The sequence below is a fragment of the Ambystoma mexicanum genome, chromosome 2q, assembly GCF_040938575.1.
Source record: "Ambystoma mexicanum isolate Mex_15411 chromosome 2q, UKY_AmexF1_1, whole genome shotgun sequence".
NCBI lineage: Eukaryota > Metazoa > Chordata > Amphibia > Caudata > Ambystomatidae > Ambystoma > Ambystoma mexicanum.
Window position 1 is genome coordinate 1,344,096,061 of NC_090924.1, and position 25,125 is coordinate 1,344,121,185.

Here is a 25,125-nt window from a genome sequence, read left to right on the forward strand (position 1 = left end):
GTCTGAATAAATTAGAAGCAACATTTTGGAGACTGATTTTAAATGTACCACAATCAACTCCTGGTCCATGTTTGAGATATGAATTGGGTCTTATATCCTTAAGTGCAAAATATAATTGGCAATTATATGCTCTACTTCGCAAATGTCTTGTTAATACCAATGAAGCGTCAATTCTTGCTGTGTTATCATCCTACTTGTTTTCATCGAACCACATGTTTATCCAGAAATGGACTAAATATGTCTACCGAGTTATGGCTGTGGCAGATGTTAACTTGGAAACCCTTATAGTGACTCCTGTAAGAGCTAAAAAGAAAATCTTCCTCCAAGATTGGATTAATAGTCGTTCATTATGTCTGCAATATAAGCATTTTAATAGCAAATGCTTTGTTGAAAAGGGAATTAGGAGTTGTTGAATCTTATCTGTCTAAAGCCCCCTCACCACAAATACGTACGTCAATTGTTAGAATGAGATTTATCTTATGGCTCACGCGCTATGTCTTGGCCCAACGTAGACAAATCTGTATGACGGAGAATTTCTGTAGATTCTGCAGCGACTTGGCACATAAAGAACCCTTAGAACATCTAATTATAGAATGTGCAGCACTGATTCCCCTGAGAAATAAATTGTATGAGAAGCATATGGCTGTAGTTGCAAATGTACATCCTGAACTTAGGTGGGCTTTCCTTCTTAATTCTGCCAACATGAGCCTAAACATAGCTTCGGTAAATTTTCTTACTGCTCTTTTCTTGAATGAATGAAATGGATAGTATGAAGTTTAATTTCACATTAAAACTGTTTTTCGAATGGATTGTGTTCTCCCACGTATTCCTCATCTGTCTTTGTTTCCAGCTTTGGCTGCTTTAGAGAAATTGTTCACTCAGCAGAGGGCACTGTGCGTTGTCCATTCTGTCCCTCGAGGGAGTCTCAGCTGACATCGTCTAGTATATATACCACGTGCAGGGCCTGTTGGCATCAGTTCAATTTTTCCGCAAATACAATTGCTTTGAGATTAACGGTACGAAAATGGCCTGGTCTTCAGCTACGAATACTCCGAAGACAGGCTTAAAAATGTGTCAAATGCAGTCCCAAGATCTCCATCAGACCTGCATAAGAGATTGTGCCTGGGTGTCGAGCATGTTACCGACAGTCAAGCTTGTCAGTCTAACAGGTAAGGACTTAAAGGAGTGCAAGTCTAAAATAAAGTGGGTAGGAGTCGAGGGTCACCCATCAAGCCGTCAACGCCATCGAGCCAAAAAACTCAGACACCAATTGTTCATTAGTCAACGCCTTTTGTACAAAAGAGCCAAGGAAATGTTTTTAAACCTTTACCTAAAAAGAATTTCTTCAGGTCTTTGACTTCTATATATGATGGCTATGAAACATCTGATACCCCTCCATGTGGTCTCCAATTGGATACACCTAGTATTCAAATGAATACTAATAAACCATCATGCTTTATTTCTGAAGACACTGGAGTCGGGGAGCTACATGACACCCTTCAGACAGCCAGTGGGGTGGACACCTCCCCAGGACTAGATTTTGGGAAACCAGACCCAACTGATTATGCAGATGCATCATACAGACTAGGGTGGTAGATTTCCTGGGATGGAGTAGACCAACTCCGGCTTTTGCACAGGATGACTTGACCGACATTTTGGACAAGGGCCCTCAATATGACCCTATACTATTTCATGAGACACTGTAAAAAAATGTAAAATCCTGCAGCAAACTGGGCGGCTCGAGAATCTAGCTTGCAGTAAACAAAAACCTTAGGGAAAAAAATACACACCTTCCATTAGCGACCCTGGCTACCTGTTAACCCATCCAACGCTGAAAAGTCTTGTAGTACAAGCAGCTACATCTATGCCCCCCTGATAGGGATGACTAAAGGTTTGACTCTTGGGTGAAGAAAGTCTGTTCGGCTAGCCGCATGGCATTAAAGTCTGCACATTCAACATGTGCCTTTGCAAATTTCACATTCACCCTGTGGGACTGCATAGCAATGGTGACTGAAAACATCCCTGAAGCTGTGGAAAGGGATGGCCTCATGAACCTAAGGGATGGCAAGGAGAATGTGAGTCTCTGCAATCCGGTCTGAACACTGCTGACAGTGTCAGCAGGGCAATGGCAGCAAACACTGTCATACGCAGATTTGTGCGGTTGAGGAAGTCAGGATTTACACCTGATGTGCAATCTAGACTCTTTGACGGCTCCCATTTATTTGGAAATAAGGTGGATGAAAGCCTTGAAAAGCTGCAGACCTCAAAAGCTGCAGCCAAGTCCTTAAGTGCTGCAGTCAGGCAACCACAGCCTTTTCACGCAAGTGGATCACCTTGGAGGGGTAGTTCCTTTTACTACTACTCCTCGGAAGAGGGAGAGCACAGGCCGGTCAAAGAGGACAGAGGAGATTCTCTTGTGGTCGACGAGGGAGAGGTGCAAAGTCCACCAAAGCAACAGCATCCTTACCATCAGCCGCTGATTCAGCTGCCTCAAAACCTCTGAGGTCTTGACTTGCGACACCGCGGTGGGAAGCCGACTCACTGCATCTGAAAGAAGGGTGAGGTATTACTTTGGATGCATGAGCACTGGAAACAGTAGCCCAAGTTTACTGCCTCCCCTTCATACAGAGCGCTGGATCATCAGCGGGAAGCCATTCGCTAAATGTTCCAGATCCATTCTTGTTGAAGGAAATGTTAACCCTGCTAGAGAAAGGTGCTATTGAACCAGTGCCTGTGATTGAGAGGAACAGGGGATGGCATTCTCCCCATTTCCTAATCCCCAAGAAGAATGGAGGACAGACCTATCTTGTATCTGATACCTGGACAAGTTCAAGATGGTCACACTTTCTCAGATCCTTCAGGCCCTCCAACTCTGGGATTGGATGGTATCGTTGGAACTTCAGGATGCTTGCTTTCATGTGCCTAGTATCACAAGGAGTAACTGAGGTTCGCTGTTGGTTATTCTCATTATCAGTTTTTAGTTTCACCATTCGGGCTGACCTCTGCCCTGAGGGTTTTCCCCAAGTTCATGGCGGTAGTGGCAGTGAGTCTCAGGAGGGGGGGGGATTCACGTCTACCCCATCTGGCCATGGCAATTCCTCTGCCCTTCAAAGGGGAGTTTGATAAAGGACATCTGCGAGGCAGCTACCTGATCCACCTTCCACACGCTCACAAAACATTAGAGTTTGGACACGTCTAACAATGTTATGTTAAAGGATATTTATACTGCGCATGATCACCACCGTAGAGGACTTCTGGCGGGTCTGAAGAGGGTGGGTGGGATGATTTGGTAAGGTTGAGCGGGGAAAAGAGCGAGAGCTGTGATGTGCTGCTGGCAGCCTCATTTTGGTCAACACCGTTCGCTAGTCTTAAGTGTGCTTTTTGGTTGGTAGCCGTCATGTGTTGTGCGAGGCTGTTTTGTCTTTTGTTGTTGCGATGTTGTGTAGTGCGTGGGGTTTGCAGTGCTTTGGGAGGTGTGGTTGTGAAGCGGTGTATGCAGAGGGGTGAGATTGTTTAGTGAGTTAGGTTAGCGGCATTGCTATTTAGAAGCTATGCATGCTAATATTCACAATCCTGTCTAGATGTGATGCAAGCTAATCTTTTACAATTGTATCTAGATGTGATGCAAGCTGACAGTTCTGTTTAGATGTGACACAAGCTAGAATTACAATTCTGTCTAGATTTGACGCAATGCTAACCTTCACTATTCTGTATAGATATGACGCAAGCTAGTATTACACTTCTGTCTTGATGTGACTCAAGCTGATCTTTACAATCCTATCTAGGTGTGGTGTAAACTGAACATTCACAATTCTGTCTAGATGTGAAGCAAGCTAATCTTCACGTTCTGTCTAATTGTGACGCTGGCTCATATATGCAATTTTATCTGGACTAGCTAGCACAGAGTGTAGTCTACCTAGTTATGAGAGAGCGCTCACTAATGGATATCTTGATGTGAGAAATCTGGCATAATCAGTCTATCTGGCACAGTCAGGCGAAATACTACCATTTGGCACAGGCTAAATGTGAAATCCCGATAACATGCTAAATTAGGTTGTTTGTCGCTGCTGGTTGATGGCTGCCTGCTTCCTGCGTCCACTACTGACACCTGCCAACCCCATCTGGAGCTGCTTTTGCTCAAGCTGCCCTTTGTCTGGGGCCCTTTGCCGCAGGGGCTGCAACGGGCAGGGGGCTGCCCTGGTTGTTTGTTCTTTGAAGGTGGAAGGACCAATCTGGGCTCGGAGGAGGTGCGGGAGGCGGGGATGGGATCACAGGACCAAGGGAGGTGGGGCTACAAGCACGGGAGAGCGCGCTGGAAATTATTCAGATGGCAGACGTTTTAAAAGGCGCAATGAGTATCCGGGCCACGCTTGCCTTGAGCGAGCTGAACTAAGATCTGCAAAGGTAGTACTATGCTCCATTCTGGACAAACCAGAACTCTAAATTCTTACTCCACCCTCCAAAAGAACCTAATATTACTCTGGGAGTCTATCCTAGATGGGAATACGTGGGAGGTCACAATACATTCAAAGAACAAGTTACTTACCAATGGTAACAGTCTTTCGACTGGATGGTCCTCCCACGTATTCCTCATCGCCCTCGCAGCCTAACCCACTGTAGAATTTTTGAGCTCCTTTAAGGTCTGATCATTTAAGGACATTTATCAAGGCATTAATTCTACATATGGGTGACGTAAAAACAGCTGAAGCTAACGGGCACTGCGCATGGTATATGTAGTCAATGTCAGACTAAACGGAGGCCTTCAAGGGACATCAAGTGGACCGTCTCGATGCACAGCACCCTCTGCCGAGTGAAATTCTTTTCTGAAGCTGCTGAAGCTTGAAACGGAAGATGTCATAGTTGAGGAATACCTGGGAGGAACATCCAGTTGAAAGAACGTTACCTGGGTAAGTAACTTGTTCTTCTCCCCTGAACCAATCACTGTCCTCTGATTCATACTGCCCCCGACCAATGATGGTCCTCTCCCTAAACTGCCACCCTGGTGGCCTTCAGATTTTTTACTGCATGCTTCAGTGTTGGGAGTCCTTAGTGCTCTCAGAGCTTTTTTCGTTATTCCCATTTTTGGATAACATTTTTTACTATTTTGTTTTTTTTTGTTTTTTTTTTTTGTTTTTTTTTTATTGTTCGCCCCGAGGTCAAATACCAGAAGCGGGGACCATCGGAAGGTCCAGGCATGGGCCTACTTCCTGCCTTTTTCCTGACCGAGAAGAGATGCCTCTCCAAACTCTGTGCAAAATGCTTTTGAAGATAAAGTACCGCTACAGCAGGTTGGCGGCATGGTTAAAGTCGGTTTTGGTCCCTTACTCGGCCTCTGGGCATGATCAGGCTTACTGCAGGGCTAGCCGGTCCCACTATAAAACTCCCTCTGATAAGAGATTGAGGTCCTTTGAGGACGCCCCGCCTGCACGGTGTCCAAATGAAGGCAAGGCTGCAGACCAGGGGTTCGCTGCTGTTGTGGGTCCTGGCTTGGGAAGCGCGAGGTCGCCATCACCGACCACATCCACTGTGAGCCTACCAGCATGAGTCACTCACTCAGAGGAAATCCTTGACCTCTTTGAAACTACATGTACCATCTACGGATAAGGCGGCGAAGGGAAAGTCCAAGGTGGGTCCTACTCTACCTCATTGCGGTCTCATGCAGCCAAGACAACTGCATCAGTGGCCACCTCAATGACTACTGCTGTTACCACGCTGACGGCCCGTCGACTACCTAGTCGACCACTACTTCGTCGAAGGGAGGGCAGACCCTAAAGACTGGTCACGGCGGCAGCTACACCACGGGTGTCCGTACCAGCCAATGGGAGGTTTCTGCCATGGCTATGACAAAGCCCCCCAGATGCGGGAGAGGAGCCTTCTCTCTTACCTGCCCCTCATCACCACTCCCCTGGAAGACTCGGGGAAAGGTGCCTACCCTGACGACCCCTGAAAGGGGTCCAGAGATGGGAGCTGAGCCAAGTGTGCAGAGCCGCATTTACACTTGCTCTGAGGGTGATGACCTGCCGAGGGCTACTATTCAGACCATGAAGTGGGCATGGGAGGAAGTTCACCCCAAGGTACAGAGGAGGCATATCGGCCCAGAGCCTCTGGCTCCCATTCCTGCGACACCTCAACCCAGGGACGTTTGGCCATTCTGACCAAGCTGGCAACAAATTCATCAGAGGCTGTCTGCCACGCCGGGCTCTGCTCCGTCTGCATCCTCAAAGACTGCACAAGTGCAAGTCAAATGACCCGGCTGGCCCAGGGCACCAACCAACACCACAACCGCCTCCGGATTTTACCACAGGCTGACTACTTTGTTCCGACTGACGGTGAACCGGCAGGCGTGGATGACATGGACAGGGCCTCTCCACCGGATGAGGGTGGCTCCTTCCATTCGGTAATTTCTAGGGCCTCCAAACTCTTGCTGATGCCTGAGGAGACAAAAAGGAAGGATTCCTTTATGAAAGGCACGAGTCCAGGCGGATAAGTATCATGTCCAACCCTTTGCTTGACGATATTTGGGAGGAAGGCCTAGCAGTCTTGAAGAACCGAAGCACTGCCCCGCCCAAGCGTGACACTTGAGGAAAAGTACAGAGTCCCGGATGTAGCCCCCAAGTGCCTGATGTCCCAACCTCCTCATTCAGGCTTGGATGGCCACACATGGTCTCTGCCTGAATGATGAGCAAACTGAACTGCTCCTCCTAGCTACCCCCATCAATGGCACTAAACTGGGCAATCTCTACCGCTCCTTTAATATTAATGGACATATCAAGGTTGCCAAAGAAGTAAAAATGCTAGGTTTCTACCTAGACTCCTCCTTGCATATGTGCAAACAGGTCAGTGCAACGGCCTTGGCAACAGCTTATACTTGTAAGCTTATCCTTTCTGTAGACCCTTCCTCTCCACAAAAAGTTGCATTATTCTAGCCAAAGCCCTAGTAATCTCCAAAATCGACTATTGTAATGCACTATACTTGCCAATAAACAGGTCATCAAACTACAGATCCTGCAGAATGATGCACTCTGAACAGCCCTGAGCATTCCTCGCAGACCAGACGAGACAATAATTGGCTCTCTGTTAAGGAACAAATCCATCTTAAAACCGCATCCCTAACGCATAAATGCCTTAATAACTTAGCCCTGCAGTACCTTATGGATCAATTCTCCAAAACCCATCGTGCCCGACTAACGATATCTTCCATCTCAGGGCGTCTACAAGTACTTAGATAAAAACTTTAAAAAGCAGGTGGCAGCAGCTTTCCAGTTCTGGCTGCCCAACTGTGTAATATTCTACCTACGACACTTGGATCTGACCAGCCCTTGAAAGATATGAAAAATTGGATTCTCACCAATGATGCACCCTAATAGCCCCACCTGCCTTACTTACCGGATCCCTGTACTTACTTGACTTTACCCACCTATAATTTGTACAACAGCGTAACTTGTAAATATTACTGCTTCCTAATTGTAATTGCCTGTATTTCTTCTTGTGTTGTCTATTGTATATTGTCTACTGTATAGGTGTAAATACTGTTTGTAACTACGAAATTGCATATCCTTGCATTGCGCCGAGATACCTCAGGGTGCGGCGCGCAGTATAAATAAACAAACCTTCACCCGACTCTGGTCTGAGCCACAGCCAGGAAACTCTCTGCAAATCCATTGTCCCCATCTGTGGTGCCCCCCCCCGACCAGGAGGGAAAGAAACTGGGCACTATGGGGGAAGAGAATTTATACAGCAGCCAGCACCATTAAAGCTGCAAATGCGTTGCCAATCTTGTCACGCTATGACCGGGGACTCTGGTACAAGCTAGGCCCAATCCTTGACTTATTACATGACGAGAAGGAGGAAGTACTGGCACTGTTCTAGGGTGGGAGAAGTGGCTTTGGACCATGCGTCACAGTGGCAGTGGACATCGCTGACACTGGATTTCGTTAGATGGGAAACAGAGTGGCTCTTCATTGGCAGGGATGGCTGAAAGCCACCAATGTCAGGCCAAACTTTTAGTCAAAGGTGCTGGATATGCCATTCGACAGGGAGAACTTGTTTGACAAGGCGGTCAACGAGGTGCTTCAACTCAAGACTGATCGAGACAGGGCGTTCACTGGGCCCTGCAGCAACGTCTGTCCTTTTGTTCCTCAAGGGGCAATGCTGGAAGGCCCTCGAGGCTACACCGTCCCTTATCAGCAGCCTTCTGTGACCAAGTCACAGGAGGCGAACAGAGGCCACTTGCAGGCATACGGCAACAGGGGACAGCGCTAGTGTCACCTACAGGGCAGGACCAGGCACCTGACCAGGCCCTACCCGGCCATGGACTCTGGGGCCCGTCCCCCCTCGTTCACCCCAGTGGGAGGCTGGCTGACTAGGTTTGTCAGTGCATGGAAGACTATCACCGCCGACAGATTGGTGCTGGATGCTCTGACAGGGGCACACCTTGGCGTTCCAGCAGAGGTATCCCCATATTCCCCCTGTAACATGTCAAGAGCAACACGTGGTTCTGGTCCGAAAGAGAGCTGGGAGGTGGTGGCCGATCCTGGACCTGCCACGCTTAAAGTACCTGAGGTCCCAGAAGTTCAGTGTCACATTGCAGCACATGCTCGGCCAACTGGAGGAAGGCGACGTCCTGCCGTTTAGACCTGGAGGACGCATACATCCCCATCCATCAGAAACACTTAGTTCCTACGGTTCGTGGTCCAAGGACGACTATCTGTTCAAGGTGGTCCACTTCGGCCTGAAATTGGCCTGAGGGTCGTCACAAAGTGCCTGGCTTTCGTGGCGGCACATCTCCATTTTAAGGGCATCCATGTTAACCCGTACCTGTATGATTGGCTGATCTGATCCCGCGCCCATGCTCTGGCGAGCCAGTACACAAGGACAGTCTGTCTCACATATCTGGTATTCTCTATAAACTATCCAAAGTCCTGCTTAGAGCCATCGCAGAAAGTTCTGTTCCTGGGGACACAGTTCACACAGTGGCTTGCCTAGCGACCCCCTTGGAGGAGAGGTTGGTGGCCATCCTGGGGAAGGTGCAAAACCTGCCGGTGGGGCGGCTCCAGTGCAAGCTATCACGTCGCTATTGGGAAAGTTGTCCCCTTTGCAGAGTACGGATGAGGCCTCTTCAGGAGTTTCTAGATGCGAGATGGCTGTAGGTTTTGGAATCCTGGACGGACAAAATCCTTCTAAAATAGGCATTACAAGCAGGAGGCCCCCTCAAGGAGTTTCATAAGAAAAGGTAGGTGGAATATAGGGCGAAGGTTTGCTTGGATGGATGGATGGATCTAGAGACCGGTTCTTTAAAAGCGGAATTACAAAGGCGTGCTTAAATGCTGGAGGAATCGTAACAGAGGAGCATGGGTGGCGTACTGCCTGAGTAAGTATGGGGGCAATAGCTGGCATAATGGATTTTAATATATCAAAACGGGTAGCATCAATAGGTGAAGCAGACTTCCTTATTGGTGGCATCAATTACCTTTGGTGTAAAGGAAGGGAAGCATGACTAGAAGTGATTTGGGCTAGAACGCCCATACATATCAAATGTACCAGTCTTAAGCCTAAGAGCGTGATCTTATTGCGATTTTTATGAGTAAATAAAGTAGCCACCAAATTGGAAAGAGCCTGCGATGGAAGAATTGATGCACAAGCAGGTTAGTTAGAGGAAAGCCAACACACAGTTAAAAAGCTCCTTTGGCTGGTTGAGGGCAGCCTCCTGGATGGGTTTATGGTAGTAAGCTGTGATTTGGCGCAATATGATCTTATCAAAGCGCTGTTTGAGCTCAGCTTGAATGTTTAAGCTGAAGCTGCCCGATATCATCTTTGATTCATGGCTCTGACGGCCAATCAGATTTTTTTAAATTTTTCAGTGGGGCCAGGGATATATATCTGCAGTAGAAAGGAAAATCTGCCACAAGGATGAGAGGTTGATAACTTGGAATGATACACTAAGCTCATTAATGAGTCAAGATATCAGTGGTATTAACAGAACGCTACTTGTGCTTTAGAACAGGACTGGATTTGGGCAAATGGGATTCGACTTCAATAATTAAAGGGACAAAATGATCTGGAAGCAAGACAACGCGATTTATGGAAGTCATTTACGTATTGTACCAATATCATCCAGGCCCTTCTTCAGAACTGGGGGTGTGGGGGTGAGAAAGATGCCTGGTTTTCCGTGTGACCCTAATGTAAACTGACCTCCTTAAAAAATGAACGGATAAAGGTGAAAAGGTAGTGGCCATCCAGGTGTAATTGGGAGAGAAAAAGCAAACGGATAACAGATCTCTACAGCAGTAAAATGGGTGGCCTTGGGTAGTACGCATGACGGTATATATTTTAAGAAAAGAGAATACTGTGAAATTTACTGCTCAAATTCTCTTGGACAAATCTTTAGACCTAATGGGCAGATTATTTGTGGGTAGGATTGATGTATGTGCTTTTAGTATGCACAACTAGTCCTTTAGCCAACAATGAATTAATGACTTTAAACATTCCTGCATCTGCTTTAGGCTTCAAGGGATATTGGCGTTTCATGGGCAACTACTTTGTGGGATCTACCTGAATGTGGACTGGTTCCATTACAAATGAAACCCCCTTCCTTTGAATCCTTCAACCACAACTCCCTGGGCATTTCTGGCAATACTGTCCTAAATTCCTTTCCCTCTCAATCTTTCTTTCCCTTTTTCCTGGTCGGTTTACAGCATAGCCATCACTTTATTCTCTTGTTTGTCTCTTTCTAGGAACACTGTCCAAAGTCCAATAAATGCATAGTACATTGTAACTTGGGTAAAAGTTGGCGCCCTAGCAAGTTTACTGGTGACAGAACTCCTGTCATTGTTCCCTACACTTTCCTGAAGACAACGGGACATTCACAATGTTTACTCTTCATTTCCGGACGGTTTGCCACTGTCAGTCAGACATGGCACATTTTTCCATTAATTTTCCCATTAATTTCACACATCCCCTGCCTGTCTCTGCTATAGATAAGCTTCCTTTCCTATGCACAGTTGTACAGGCTCAAAGTTAATGCTCACTTGACAAAGGCAAGTTTAAATTGTGTGCCCTGCTTACTATACTGTAATCCACGCCAGTGCATTTGACTTTTTTTTAATTTATATACTATATTTAATTGTTCTCTGAATTCGTGTTTACTTTGTTTTCTCAGGTGAAGTCTGTAAAAACTGGGTCTGTATTTTGGTCAATATGCTGCTGTTTATCCTACTTTTATATGGTAAGACACATTCCAATTTTCTTTTTTTTACGGCTGCATTTTACAGTTGGAGTTAATCATTAATGCTGGTTGTCTGTTCCATCTTATGTTGACCCTTCTCTATGGAGTGTTCTGTGAGGTTTGTATAGTGTTTTATTCTGGCTATTCAACAATCCAATTGAATGCACCGATTTCAGTGACTGTTTGCAAGTGTTTCCCTTAAGACTGCTTATGCACAGCTGAAATGTTGCACGCTCATTACTCCCTTTAGTCTAAAATGGAGAGCAGCTTGAACTCCTGAGTGAATTTCCCTCCTCTCTTTCCTACTTATATTGTTTCTGCTCCTCTATACTATACATACAGACTTACTGGTCAGAAAATAGGTGATGCTGTTTGAGTGGTTGTGCTGCATTTGTGTTATGGGGTTTGTCGAACTGGAAGCTTCCCCTTTAATCTTTTTCCCAGCTCAGGTACCCCTATTTACCCACTTTATTTAAAGATTTAAGATCATTGCCGCAAGGTTCGAGTTGCTTTTAAACTGATTAATGGGTGCTACTCCTGGCCCAATTACATTCTCCCCCTCACTACTCATACAATCGCTTATGTTCAGGACTATTTTGGTGGTTTCAGCCCACACTGATGCCCTAGAAACACGTTTGTGTGGTGCTTCTTCTGCCTCAGTTTCCTCTGATCAACCTTTTCGTTTAGCCACACCATCTCCTCCTCCCCACCACACCCCCCAAATAATTTGACCACCACACCAGTCCAATGGATAAAGTGCTGCAGTGGTTTATGGTTGCAAGTGAACTTGCAGGTGGTCTGTGTTTTACTAACCCTCTGCAGGTGCTTTGCTGTCAATCCCAATTCACTCTAGGCCGCACATGCATTACATGTAATCGTAACCAGAATTTCTTCATTTTGGCAATGTCTAGGTACCTTCTCTTTATGCTCCCTGGTTAACAATGCCTCTCCTCACTGCCTCTCCCATTCCGTTTGGGCAATGGGGTTCCCCTTTCTTGTTGGCCAAGGCCAATTTCCCATAAATGTCTTCCAACAGCAAACTTCTTTCACCAATTCTTTCCATGACCATCTTTACTTTCACCCTGCGACTGCTGGACCCTTTTGCTCCTGACTGGGTCTTTCTACTTGGATGCACATCAACTCTAGTGTGATGCCTCTGAAAAAAATGAGAACTTTTAGCATTGGCAATCTGAGGGGGGGGGGGCACTGGCCTATCTGGATGCTTGGAACGCAGGCTGTATTGTATGGTAGAAGCCCAGCTTCTGAGCAACATGGGTAGCTCACGCCGCCTTCCCCCCCTCACCTCTTAGTGCTGTGTAGTTCCCTACATGGGTGCTAATGGTGTCTTTAAAAAAACAAATATATATATTCTTACCTTTGCTGGCCCCCAGGCAGTGCTGTCCCCAAGTCGATCATCAACAGTGAAAATGGACTCGGGACAGCACTGTGCCAGGCTTCGCAGCAAAGGTAAGCTCTTAAAAAAATAAAAATGACATCATTGGCACCTGTGTAGGGAACTAAACGGGTGCTAATTACGATATGCCCCTCAGTGGTGGGCCAACCCTGTCTGTAATGGCACTGCCACCTTCGTTAAGGGACCTTGGTTTGCTTATGCCCTTAACTTGGGCGTGGGCCATTCCTGACAGATATGGCCCGTTTCCTCTAGGCATATTGCTTCAGCATACCAGTCTGTGATGAACTGAACATTCCATGCTTCAAGTGAGTTGAATTTCCTGCTTACCTGTAGAAACAGGGGGCTTGCTCCACAGTTCTCCCTCGCGGCCCCCTTTTATGTAGTCATCGACACCAACCCCCACTTCATCCTATCCCAGCCCCTGGCTATTAACACAGCCCCCCCTTCCTATTTTTCCTCCTTAACCAGGGGCACCCCCACTTTTCGTTTTTGGTGACAGGGTCTCAACAGTCAAGTGGACATCTCCCATTAAGTGTGGGGGCTTAAGTACTTTCTAGTGGCCCCCTATGCTTTGTACCATTGAGTTTAGATCTTACGCTGCTCTTGAAAGAACAATCTCAACCAGATTCTGGCGCTTCTACCTAGATTTCTTGAAGTACTTCCAAAACATGACAGTGGTCTGTTATGGAAAAAAGCCTGAACATACGGTTAGAAAGTTGTATTGCAGAAGTCCTAACCCAAGCATAACTTCTAAACAATTGCCTTGGGTCAAGGGATGTATAAACACTTGTATAGTTCACACCACCAGCAGATGGCAGGCCTTTTTGATTTTAAATGTTCTCATTCATCAATCTCTTCAAACACAGAATAATGAACTTATATCTGTGGGATATGTTTAGAAAAAGAGCACTTGCTCCTAAAGCTAAATGTTTTGGAAACTACAGTTTTCTGTATTTATGCAGAGTGATGTTGATGGGCCCAGTATAAAAGTAAATGGACCAGATTCTGCCACTGGGCAGACTCCAAGGAAATTGTCCCCCCCTGGCATGTTCTTTGGACTACGTGCTCTCCTTCTCGGCGCACCTCACCCACTCTGGTGTGCAGGTGGACACCTGCCGTACATGCCTTGCAGCCATAGGGGCTTACAGGAACTCGGAGGAGGGGGGATCTTCTCAAATCCTATTGTCAAACCTTTGACGGGGCTCGCAAGGCTTTACCCGCCCGTCAAGAGGCTGCACCCAGTGTGGGACCTCAACATAGTCTTGGGCGCTCTGGCGCACAAACCGTTTGAGCCAATGGCATCCGCGTACATCAGGCTGGTACCATCAAGACCGCCTTGTTAGTCGGCCTCACCTCGGAGAGTCAGTGAAATACTGACACTGGTCGCCTCAGAACCATATACTACCTTTCACAGTGACAAAGTAGTCCTGCGGACACACCCAGCATTTCTGCCCAAGGTGCCGTCTGCTTTCCACTTGAACGTGGAAATAGTCCTTCCTACGTTCTTTCCCGATTCCCAAGAACGAAGCACAGAGGGTGCTGCACTGCCTGGATGTCGGGCGAGCCCTAAAATTTTGCTTGGACAGAACCAAGGGCTTCCGCAAATCGGGCGCCCCGTCTGTCACTTTTGGAGGCTCAAGACCAGGCTAGCAGGCCTTCAAGGCCTCCATATCTCGCTGGATGGTATCTGCCATCAAGGAAGCATACAAGGGCCAGCAGAAGCCGCTTCTAGCCAACATGCATGCCCATGCAGCCGGGGCCGAGGCAACGGCCATCGCATTCCAGCGCCATGTCCCTTGACAAGTAATTAACAGGGCGGCCACTTGGGCCACTCCCTCGGCTTTCTGTAAGTATTACTGTTTGGACGCCGGATCTAGATAAGTTCCGAAAGCTACATCCGATTTGCTTAAGGAGGTTCTCCTCTCCACCCTGGGGCGAGAATCAGTTGTAATTGCCCATGCAGTATGGAGGAACAGGGACGTAAGAGTAATAAGTTACTCACTGTAGTGACTAACATACTCTTAGTCCCCTTTCCACCAACATCCTCCCACTAAAAATACTGGTGTCATTATTTTAAATCCAGAATCCAATTCACGCAGCATACCGATTCAACACAAAGCAAACCCCATAAATGTGGCTATCTTCATGCATAAGCCCTATGAGCAGAATGTAGCCATCCCCAACTGCACTTGCCCACACTGTAATAGAGACTAACCGAATGCAGCAGCTATTCAGTTGTACCAGCTTTCCGTCTACAAATTGTCTAAATTGAATGCTGCATCTTCTTCAGACGCGTCAGCCTACTTTTACAATTGTCTAAATGTAATAGCCTACTCTGACCAAAGCAGCTTCTCATCTGTGCTAGCCTACTTCTACAATTGTCTAAATTGCATGCAATAGCCTACTTTGAAAAAAGCAACTTTTCAGCAGCATTAGCCTACCTTACAATAGGGACTAAATTGAATGCAGCAGCTTCTCAATTGCACCAGACTATGCCGCAATAGCGACTAACGCAGCCATCCCATCCGCATAATGTTGACAGACTTATTAACTATCATGTTCCCGTTCTGCAAAATACCACAGTCCACCCCTTGCACAAGAGGATACTTCATCAAGTACAATGAAGGGCTAGCTTGACTGGGCTGCTAACGCCACCATCCGTACCCATGCCCAACACCATTCCTTCTTTCACTACCTCCATTCCCCATACAAACTGCACATACAATGCCTCCGCCAACACCATGAATAAAGTACTCCCAACCAACCCCAGCCACAGTTATAACTCCTCCAACCAATACAGACCCAAGGATACTAATAACAATACCACACCCACCTTGGGTATTGACAGACTAGACTTGGAACTAGAACCAAAACCACCCATCGAGTCGCTGCACTCTCCACAACCGCAAACATACCTACTAAACCAGGTACCAAATCACATATCTGCCACTACAAAAACCGACCAAACCACAAACCAACTCCAAAACTCTCATCCCTAACCCAGAGAATATTCCTGGAACTACTCCACCTCGTGCCCTCACATCCACGCTCAAATGTGCACTTATCAATGCATGATCCCTCGGAGCTCATGCCATAGAAATCCACAACCTCATAGTAGACCAACAGCTTGATATTCTAGTAGTCACCGAAACATGGCTACACCCTGCTGCTGGCCCACTCCTAGCACTTGATATCCCCCCAGGATTCAGCATCCTTAGAACAGACAGGACCAACACCCAAGGAGGCGGAGCCGCCCTAATAGATAGAACTTCCCTGCAAATCAGAGCCTGCCCAATGGAACACATTTTGGGCTACGAGCTACTACTAGCATAATTTACATCCAACCCTAAAACCACTACGAATTTCCTGATAGTGTACAGCTCACCCCACAAAAATACCCACCCCAACTTGGACATCCCATTACTATTAACACCACTCATCAAGCCTAATACGAAATGTTATTCTCAGTGACATCAATTTAGGCTTTATTGATCAGCCTTCCATATAGCTATGCTAGATGTGAACTTCGCACAGTTGACTAAGGAACCCACCCATTCCAAAGGAAGAACATTGGATTGGTTCTTCACACTCAACTCACAAGTTAATATCGATTCAATCCTCCCTGTAGAATGGTCAGATTACTTTATCAACTTCACACTGAATAACAACATCACAGACCTTACTACCCCCTAAAAACCTGATACCTTTGAAACCAGAAACGTCAAGCTCACAGTAGTCACCCTCTTCCCCCATTCTGATGGCAGCACTAGCTAATACTTCCCCTGATAAAAATCCTAACAACCTAGCAGAACACTACCAACAAAGCCTTACCCACACTATCGATCTACTTGCTCCCATCACCACCAAAACTCGAAAGCCAGATAAACGATCATGCTTCTGGTTCAACGAGGAACTAGTCGCCCTAAAACGCATAAAAAGATCGCTTGAGCACATCCATAGGAAAATGAATACCCCAGAATCAGCTAAAGCCTTTGATGAAGCAAATAAAAAATAAAAATTAACTATAATCACTCAAACCAATGCCTTTAATCTTCGCATCACAAATGTATCCTCAGACAGCAAAAAACTATTCTCTAACTAGAAAATCCATGCTAAGTCATAGCACCAACGAACACTAGCAAAGCTTGGTGCACTACCATACAAGATGCACTAGCAGCTAAAATCCTACTACTGCAAAAGAAAATTGATGGCAAAAAAACACTTCTTGCTGAGAACTCCACCCACCATCACATCAAACCCATCCCACACGACTCCTGGCAATCTATTTCATTTCACACTGGTCTCGCGCAAACAAGTATCTGATACCATAGCCAAACTCAAAGCATCTAACTGCAAAGAAGACAAATTCCCATCCCACCTAGTCAAACTCTGCCCCTTCTCTACTAATACAGCCCCCACCAGCATTAAAAAAGCATGATTGACCCCTTCACTGAAAAAAACGACCCTAGATCCTGCAATTCCCTCTATCGACCCATCACAACGGATAGACTAAATTGCCCACTCCCAAATACAAAATAACCTACAACAGTACCAACTGTTTGGGGACCGACAGTCAGGATTCTGCCCCAATCATAGCACAGACAACTCTCCTAGATTTGAAGATCCATATCGATGCCACCAGAGAAGGCACACTTTGCCTACTTATGCTACTGGATCTCTCGGCAGCATTCGATTTGGTCTACCATGACAAACTTTGTGGCACTAGCGAACAACTTCAATCTCTCTAAGGATGCCACTGATTGGATTAATTCCTTCTTAGCCGATAGGACTTCATGAGTTTCCATCGGTAAAGAATCAGCCGACCCCCGTAGGAGTCCTGCAAGGCTCCTGCCTATCCCGACTCTTTACATGCCTATAGCAAGTTCATCTTCACAGCTCTGGGTGCCATGGGTGCCATCTACACCAACTTTGCAGATGACACACAGATCCTCATCCCATTAACGGGCAACCACGAGCAAGACTCACTGCTCATCAAATTTACTCACTAATCCAAAACTGGATGGCTAACAATAGCCTTTGCCTCAATGATGACAAAACGGAGCTACTTGTACTAGACTCATCCTCCAAAATTGACACTCTCCAGCCCGTGTATAAATCATTCATCATTGATGGTACCACAATCCCTGTACTTGAACAAGTCAAAACGCTCGGTGTATACCTAGACTCTACCCTAACTATGACAAAAGAAGTAAACACTCTAGCCTCCTCCCCATCCTACACATCCAAACTCATCTTCCTCAGTCGAAAATTCCTCACCTGATAACTGTTACATTAGCTAGAGCTCTTATACTTTCCAAGCAAGACTATTGTAACATTCTCCTCCTTGGCACCTCCAAAACCAATATAACCAAACTTCAACTTATGCAGAACAAAGTTCTCAGAGCTGCCCTAGGCAAAACAAAATGAGAACACATCTCAAACATCAGGAGAGACAACATTGGCTCCCCATCCAAGATAGGATACTATTCAAAACCCTAAGCATTACGCATAAATGCATTGCTAACAAAGCTCCCAAATACCTCATCAATACAGTTGTGAAGAAATCCCAAACCAGACTCCTCAGATCAAACAACTTAATCCTTGAAGTACCACGCTATGAGAGAAAGTGGGGGGGGGGGGTGTAGTAGCTTCAAAGTCCTTGCTCCCAGACACTGGAATTCCCTACCTACCAATATGAAAAATGAGACATCCCATCCACAATTTAAAAACTACTGAAAACCTGGTTATTCAATATTAAAAGGAGCAAAGAACAGACTAATCAAACGTCAACCTTGTATATACACTGTAAAATTCCCACTGTTTTCTTGCATTATTTTGTTGTAATATAAAGCTTGTATTTATCCACTGTCTAAGTGCGCTGTGGTACCTCCGTGTCTGGGCGTACAACAAATGAAATAAATTAGGCAATGTTAAATCTATTGACGCGTCAATAGGGACTGAGGTGTGGCGCCGGAGGGCGGAGTCAGGGCAGCACATGCTCCCTGGGTTGCACCCCTGCGTGCGTTTAAATTTAAAGGGGAAGGTTTTTTCTGGTGAAAAGGGTTCCGTCCCTTGGAAGGGACGCCCATGCAGTATGGAGGAAAGTGTACTGGTGAGTAGCTCATCATTTATGGCCCACCTTCTGAAAAGAGTTTGAAAGCCGCAAATCTAGTGATGCATCTTAAGCAAGCAAATATAGGACTGATAAACCCCAATAATGTATTTTCGAATATGCCAATGTGGCGTTAGCACCCCATTCCAAGGGCCGGAAGGGGGGGTGGGGCAAGGGCTGAAATGGGGGGGTGGGGGATATGACCGCCCAGAAGCCTCATTTAACAGCCTTACCAAAGAAAATACTTCTCTAAAATGGCCACCATGGGTGTATAAGGTGGGGCTCCATATAGAGCCCATCTTCTATTACATTGGAGGTTGGAAAAGCGAGGAGGGAAGTAGCTGTTGAGGTGCAACAATCGGGTAAGGGGGACTGGGGAGGGTGGTTGCAAAAAGTAAAAATAAAGATCTTTGCTTTAAAAAGTGTGGGGGTGAAGATGGCGGTCTGCAGCAGGGGAGCCAGCCTGCGGGTTCCATGGAAGCGGGCTGAAATGAGCAGTTTCAGCCTGCGTTTCATGGAACCAATTGGCTGCTCCCCCCCCTGCGCTGGTTGCTAATGAACATTCTTGTGCTTATAATGGTTCTTTGAAGTTTCAGTGTAATCAAATAATGGAAGGTTAAAACTTCTTGTGAAAATCATTCCATGTAGTGTAGTATTCCCTTACCCTAATTAAAAAATGTCTGCATGACTGACTTTTAAGAACTGTATATAGCACTCTACTCCAAGAATGTGGCGTAACCTTCATGTGGATGTGAAGATTTAGCATCCGTCTTCAACAAAGAACAGATGTGCCTTGACTGCGCTTGTTTGAACTTGATGCAGTCTGGTTCAAATCCGAGGTGCTGATATAGAGTTCTACAGTGAACAACCTTTAATGGTGTGATCATGCCCTCAACAAGCATATCTTGGCTGGATTGTGGGGCAGCAGTTTACATGAAGCTGGCCTTGTATGCCTTGAGTGATGGCACTTGCAGGTAATGAGGAAACCTAGCTGTGTATCAAGAATACAGTTTTTAAATACATGATCAGATCTTCTCACTTTTTACGGTTATATTGAGATTAATTTTTTTGTTGCTTTTAGTAGACCGCTAGCCTTTTAAAAAAATTTTGTAGTTGAGTTTGCTTCAGCTTCATATTTCAGTTTTGCCTTTCTAAGTGCTTTCGCTGTTACCTGTGTACCTATTGCACATTGTTTTTAATTTCAAATTGTGCATATTTCTACTTTTCTACATTGCCTCTCAAACTGTGTACCAAGTGTAACATCAAATTTATGACCCCCACGCATACCCCATTCCCTACTTGTCCAAGCTGCGGGCCTGTAAATAGGCCACGAGGGGGGCCCAAATGTTCCTAGGCATTTTTTGCCCACCCCCCACAGATGGCCCCGTACTCGAGCCTTGTATGATCTGTTAGCCATGACCTTATCCCAGGCAGAGACGAGCTGGTACATATCGTGCCAGTCATGCAGTTTCTGGGACTGCTTTGGTAGCCCTGGGGCCCAGCCATACATGCAGCAGGAGTTCACAAAGGATTGCCTGATCCAGCATTTCTGTTAGCCTATCCGCCAGCAGTTAGCAGGCCTTGTGTTGTCTAACCAGTGGATGCATGCCGGGGGCATGTATACCCTGTGCAGAGTCTTAAGTTGGATCAGCTGTAACCGGTTGCTGAATGCCCTATGTGTGGTTTTGTATAGTCTCGTCCACTGTTTATCCGTAAAGGAAGTCCCAGCGTCATCCTCCCTCCCGTTTACATTTTAGGGTTTCCTGAGGAGATACTTGTTGGATCAGTTCGTAAAGGGCTGCCTGGTGAGCATACAAGGAGTTTAAGGAGCTGGGTGGGACGTGGCATCTCCAGAAACAAAGGGGACCACTCTCTGAAAGCCGGTCTTATTCTAAAGTACTGCAGCCTATGCTGGAAGCCCCCCCCCCCTCTTTTCAATCAATAGCTCCTTGATGACGTATGAACCCTTCGGGTACAGATCCTCTATCCGGTTAATCCCCGCCCCTGCCACTCCCGAATAATGGCCTCATCATGGGTTGGGGCTAGGCACTGTTCCACAGCTGAATCCCAGGGTCAAATGGGAGGTCCACACGCATTCTTTTTAGAGCTCTTTTCCATGCATATATCATACTTGCCACTGAATCACGTTTGCATTTGTCTGCCACCCTTTTAGAAATAATGACCCCCTGTAGAGAAAGCGGGCATACAGTTTGCGATGCGAACTGGTCGGGAGGTCGGGACCCCTGGCTTCCATCATGTAGCAAAATATAGCAGAGATGCGAGAAAATCCAATTCCACATCGGGGGCACCAATGACGCTCCTATCCCAGGGGAGGGTTAGTGTGGCCCAACTGATGCGAGTTCGCAATTCTACCTAGCAATGGGAGGGGAGCTTACATCACTTCAACTTTTACCTTCAGAGTTTGCAAATCATTTACGTGGTTTTCTACTAATAGTGCCTGGGCATTTCATCTACCCGCACCCCCAGGTATGTGACAGCCTGTTCCTCCCATCTGTAGCCCTCAGTATTTGGTGGTCTAACCGTAGCCTCGTTCAGTGGAAATAAGGTGGATTTCCCCCTGTTAAGATACAGCCTAGAGTCCTCCCCAAATCTCTCAACCTCCCTTGACAATGGGCCCACATTAGCTGCAGGGTCTTTGAAATATAAAATGGCATCATCCGCGTACATTGACACCAGTTCCCTAGTACCGCCCATGGCGAGGCCCCTGCCCCGTGGAATTTACAGTCTGGCTGCCATCACCTCGATCACTGGAGCAAAGAGCAGTGGCAACAGCGGGCAGCCCTGTCTTGTTCCCCACCCCAGCTCAAAGGCCCTGGACCTCAAGCCTCCAATCACTATTCTGGCGTTGGATCCCGTGTACAGCAGCTTAACCGCTGATGGGTGATACCTCGGGACTCCCAGCTGATGCGGTACACGGATGTCGAGCACTATCGCAGCTGCCTGCACATTTTGGTCTATCTGGGCCAAAATCATGAATAACTTGCGTAAGTTTATCGATCTCTTTGGCATAAAACCCAATCTACATGAATGATGTGGGATATATGCGGGAGGAGACGGTCCGCCAGTATTTTTGCAAAAATGTTTGTCTAGGTTCAGCAACGATATTGGGCAGTATGCGGACACAAGGGGCTCCTTGTCCGGTTTTAGGATCGGTGTCCCACCCTCATTTCTTCCTCCCCACGTCATTAGCATATGTCGCACCACTTCAGGCCCCACTCCTTGTAAAACTCTGCAGTGATCCCACCTCAATATTGTACTTGATACAAGGATGGATAGATCGGCCGAGGGGGTGCATCTGCGCTCTAAAGCCGCTGAGGTGGTTCTACGGGGCATGCAGAAATTAGAATTGGGCAATGTCTGGAGACTGTTACGACCGGAGGTGAGGGAATATTCGTTCCACTCGTAGGTACATGGGACTTCCTCGCGGTTGGACTATATCCTGGCGAGCCCCCATATGATACATCGGACGACTGACTGCGTTCTCCTCCCCGAACGCTCTCTGACCATTTGCCGGTTCCGTGGTCCCTGAATCCAGGGTCGTCCACGTTTGGCCCATTAAATATTAACAAATGTTTCCATCGTAGTGCCTCGGGAACCCTGACACGATCACAAATCTCCCGTTTGGATCTACTACAGTCTCACTTGTGTGAAAGCCTAGAGACTTGTGCACGAGGGTCATCACCCCTGCCAAATAAGAGTAGGATGTGTAATGCTTGCAGTTACCGCAGGACCTATCCACTCTTTCGTTCCCCCTGCCCACCAGATGTGTTGCCTGCAGTAGGGACTGCCTTAGCTCCGTGCCTTTTACAATACTGGATAACTTTGTGGGCCTTGCGTGGGTTGTTGAGGCTCTGCACATTCCAGCTGATCACCCTATTCGCCATGGTTTGCTCGTAAAATGTATACGTTTTCTGGCTTGCTATCAGAATCGCACCCAACGTACATTGGCTATTCCCTGGACTTTTGAGACGTGAATAATTTTCTACTGCAAATACCAAACAGTTCCCACAACACACTGCCCCACCCCTCTAGCCGCCCCTCACTCTCCTGGACTGCACCTTTTCCCGGAACTACCCGCCCCCTCCCACACTGACCACAGTGACGCATACCCACCACCCAACTACCCTCCACAACTGATTTACCATGGGACACAGTCCGGGTGGCGCTGGATGCCGCAGCCCAAATGACCCCTCTATGCCAGGACCTGGGGGGGAGAGGGGGGTGCAATTCACGCCCCTGCGGTGTGGGTTCAGCTGCTACCATACCATTAGAGGGGCGGTTATGAGTTGGGCACAGTGAGCGGCAGTGTTGGGATAGGCGCAGTGCCACTGAATTCGGGATTCACCCCTTGTCAGTTGTCCCAGTGCTCTTACAATGTTCCCTGTTTATTTGGGGATCATATGATCCCCCACAGTTTGAGCTTCTGTGTTGCCAGGCGAGAGCAGTCCGCCTCCCGGTTAGTTCCCAAGCGTTCGCTGGCCAGTGATGCTGATTCCATGCCCCCCCCACCGCAGTCTGGCACCCTCCCTCAGCACCTCTGTGGGGGGTCCACGCTCTAACCAACATTCCACTTAACTGCGGGTCAACTCAGTAGCTTATCGTGCCTTCAGTGGTGATGAGGTTCTCACCTGTGGTTCCGGCGCACACTTAATGCTGGCTCCTTTCGGTAGAGTGGTTTCCTCCTAAAGGCGGTTATTCCGCAATCAAGATCAGGGTGGGTGCCCTCTCGCTTTCTCACCCCTCTGGTGCTCGTTGCCGGGCCAGGATTCGGGGCTGGCTTTATGCCGGCGACCCACCTGCCTGTACCCACCTCTCCCCTCGTTGGTCTTTCTCCGCAATGGCAGAATCCGCTCCTCTACAGTGCGGATCGCTGTGCTCCGTATCGTCTGCCCCAATCTTGGGGTGGGCCCTTTATATTAGGACAGGCGACGAAGATGCCCCCACAGGTGCGGGTGGACCTGTTGGAGGCCCCTGCAGCCTCCTAGGGACGCCTGCTCTTTCAGCAGCTCACAGCTCCCCCAGATCCCATTTACTGTTCATAGGGCGGAGGGACCGCCATGTCCATATGCACGGGAGCTTTTTGCCTGCTCCACATGGGGGGTGGGTCCTCAGTACCTCTGTCCGGCTGCTGGGGTCCTGCTGTATAGGACCACTCAATACCGGCGGGGCTCACCGGGTCTCATACCAAGGGATGTCTGCTGTCTGGCATGCCCCGGCCCTCGTCCAGCGTGGGGCTGTCCCGCCATGCCTCGCTGCTACATTGCTCTCTCTAAACTCTGCTTCCCCGGCCTCTCCAGTCACCAGAACTTGTCCACAGGTTGCCGACACCTTTTTATTGTTGCTTTACTCAACTCAGGGTGCAGAACTGTGCCCGATGAGTGTATGTATACGGTCTACCCCTCCTTCAGGTCCGACGAGGAGACTGATTAAGTGCAGCCGCCTTGGCGCATGCTCTTTAGCACCCCTCCCCCCAACCTCCTTTGGCTTTTATAGATGCAGCCAGGCATGTTGCCGCATCAAAGCCGGATGGTGCTGGGTAGGGCTGCTTGCTGCTCCAGTACACACTACATTTTGTTTCCTCATGGTGAATTTAAAAAAAAAGTTAAGCATGTCTACACGTGGCAGCTTGCTTGCTGTAATTCAAAGGAAGACTGGCAAGACTTGCCACCACCATGTCTGCAAACTCCAATGCTTTCGATATCGATGAAGCATGTCCCCCCAATACCCATCAATCATAAAGTTAACACCATTAAGGACTTCCCTAATCCTCCTCTTGGCATAGAGACGCAGTGCACTCCTGATACTTCAACGCCTGATCAAGTAGCTTTACAAGTGCCGAATCCTATTCATCTTAAACTTATTTTGCTTAACACGCGCTCATTAACTCGTCACGCCATAAAGGTGGCGGATGCCATTACTGAACAAAAACCTGATCTAATGGCACTGACTAAGACTTGGCTCTATAATGCTGCCCACCCCGCCACATTGCTTGCCATCCCTGCAGGCTATGACTTTTACACATGGACCAGGATACTGGCAAGGGTGGAGGTGTTGCCTTGACTTTCCGTAAACCATTACTGTACATTTCCAGTATACTTTATCTGGAACATGTTGTCCAGTTCCGAGTCCACCTCCCCCTTCTCCTCACCTGTCTCCTCCGAGGCACGTACACTAGGCTCAGTATCAACTTTGCCTTGCTTCTTTATAGTCCTTGGAACCCTGACTTTCGGTGTTCTGGTCTTCTTTTCGTGAAGATAAGGTCTGGCCCCTCCGGAGGCCACCTTGACAGAAGAGTGAACCTATCACCGGGGAACCCCAGGGGGCCAGCCTTAGTTCTAGGGAAAAAGCCCGAAG

The 25,125-nt window shown here is 47.4% G+C and overlaps 1 protein-coding gene across 1 annotated transcript in view; it reads left to right on the forward strand.

The window, feature by feature from the left end:
• The window catches only part of STT3B (STT3 oligosaccharyltransferase complex catalytic subunit B), an 872,418-nt gene that overhangs the window by 264,808 nt on the left and 582,485 nt on the right, over positions 1 to 25,125 (forward strand). Inside the window, exon 4 of the mRNA XM_069648801.1 lies at positions 11,159 to 11,224. Within this exon, the coding sequence (XP_069504902.1) occupies positions 11,159 to 11,224 (66 nt within the window). The remainder of the gene's footprint in view (positions 1 to 11,158; positions 11,225 to 25,125) is intronic.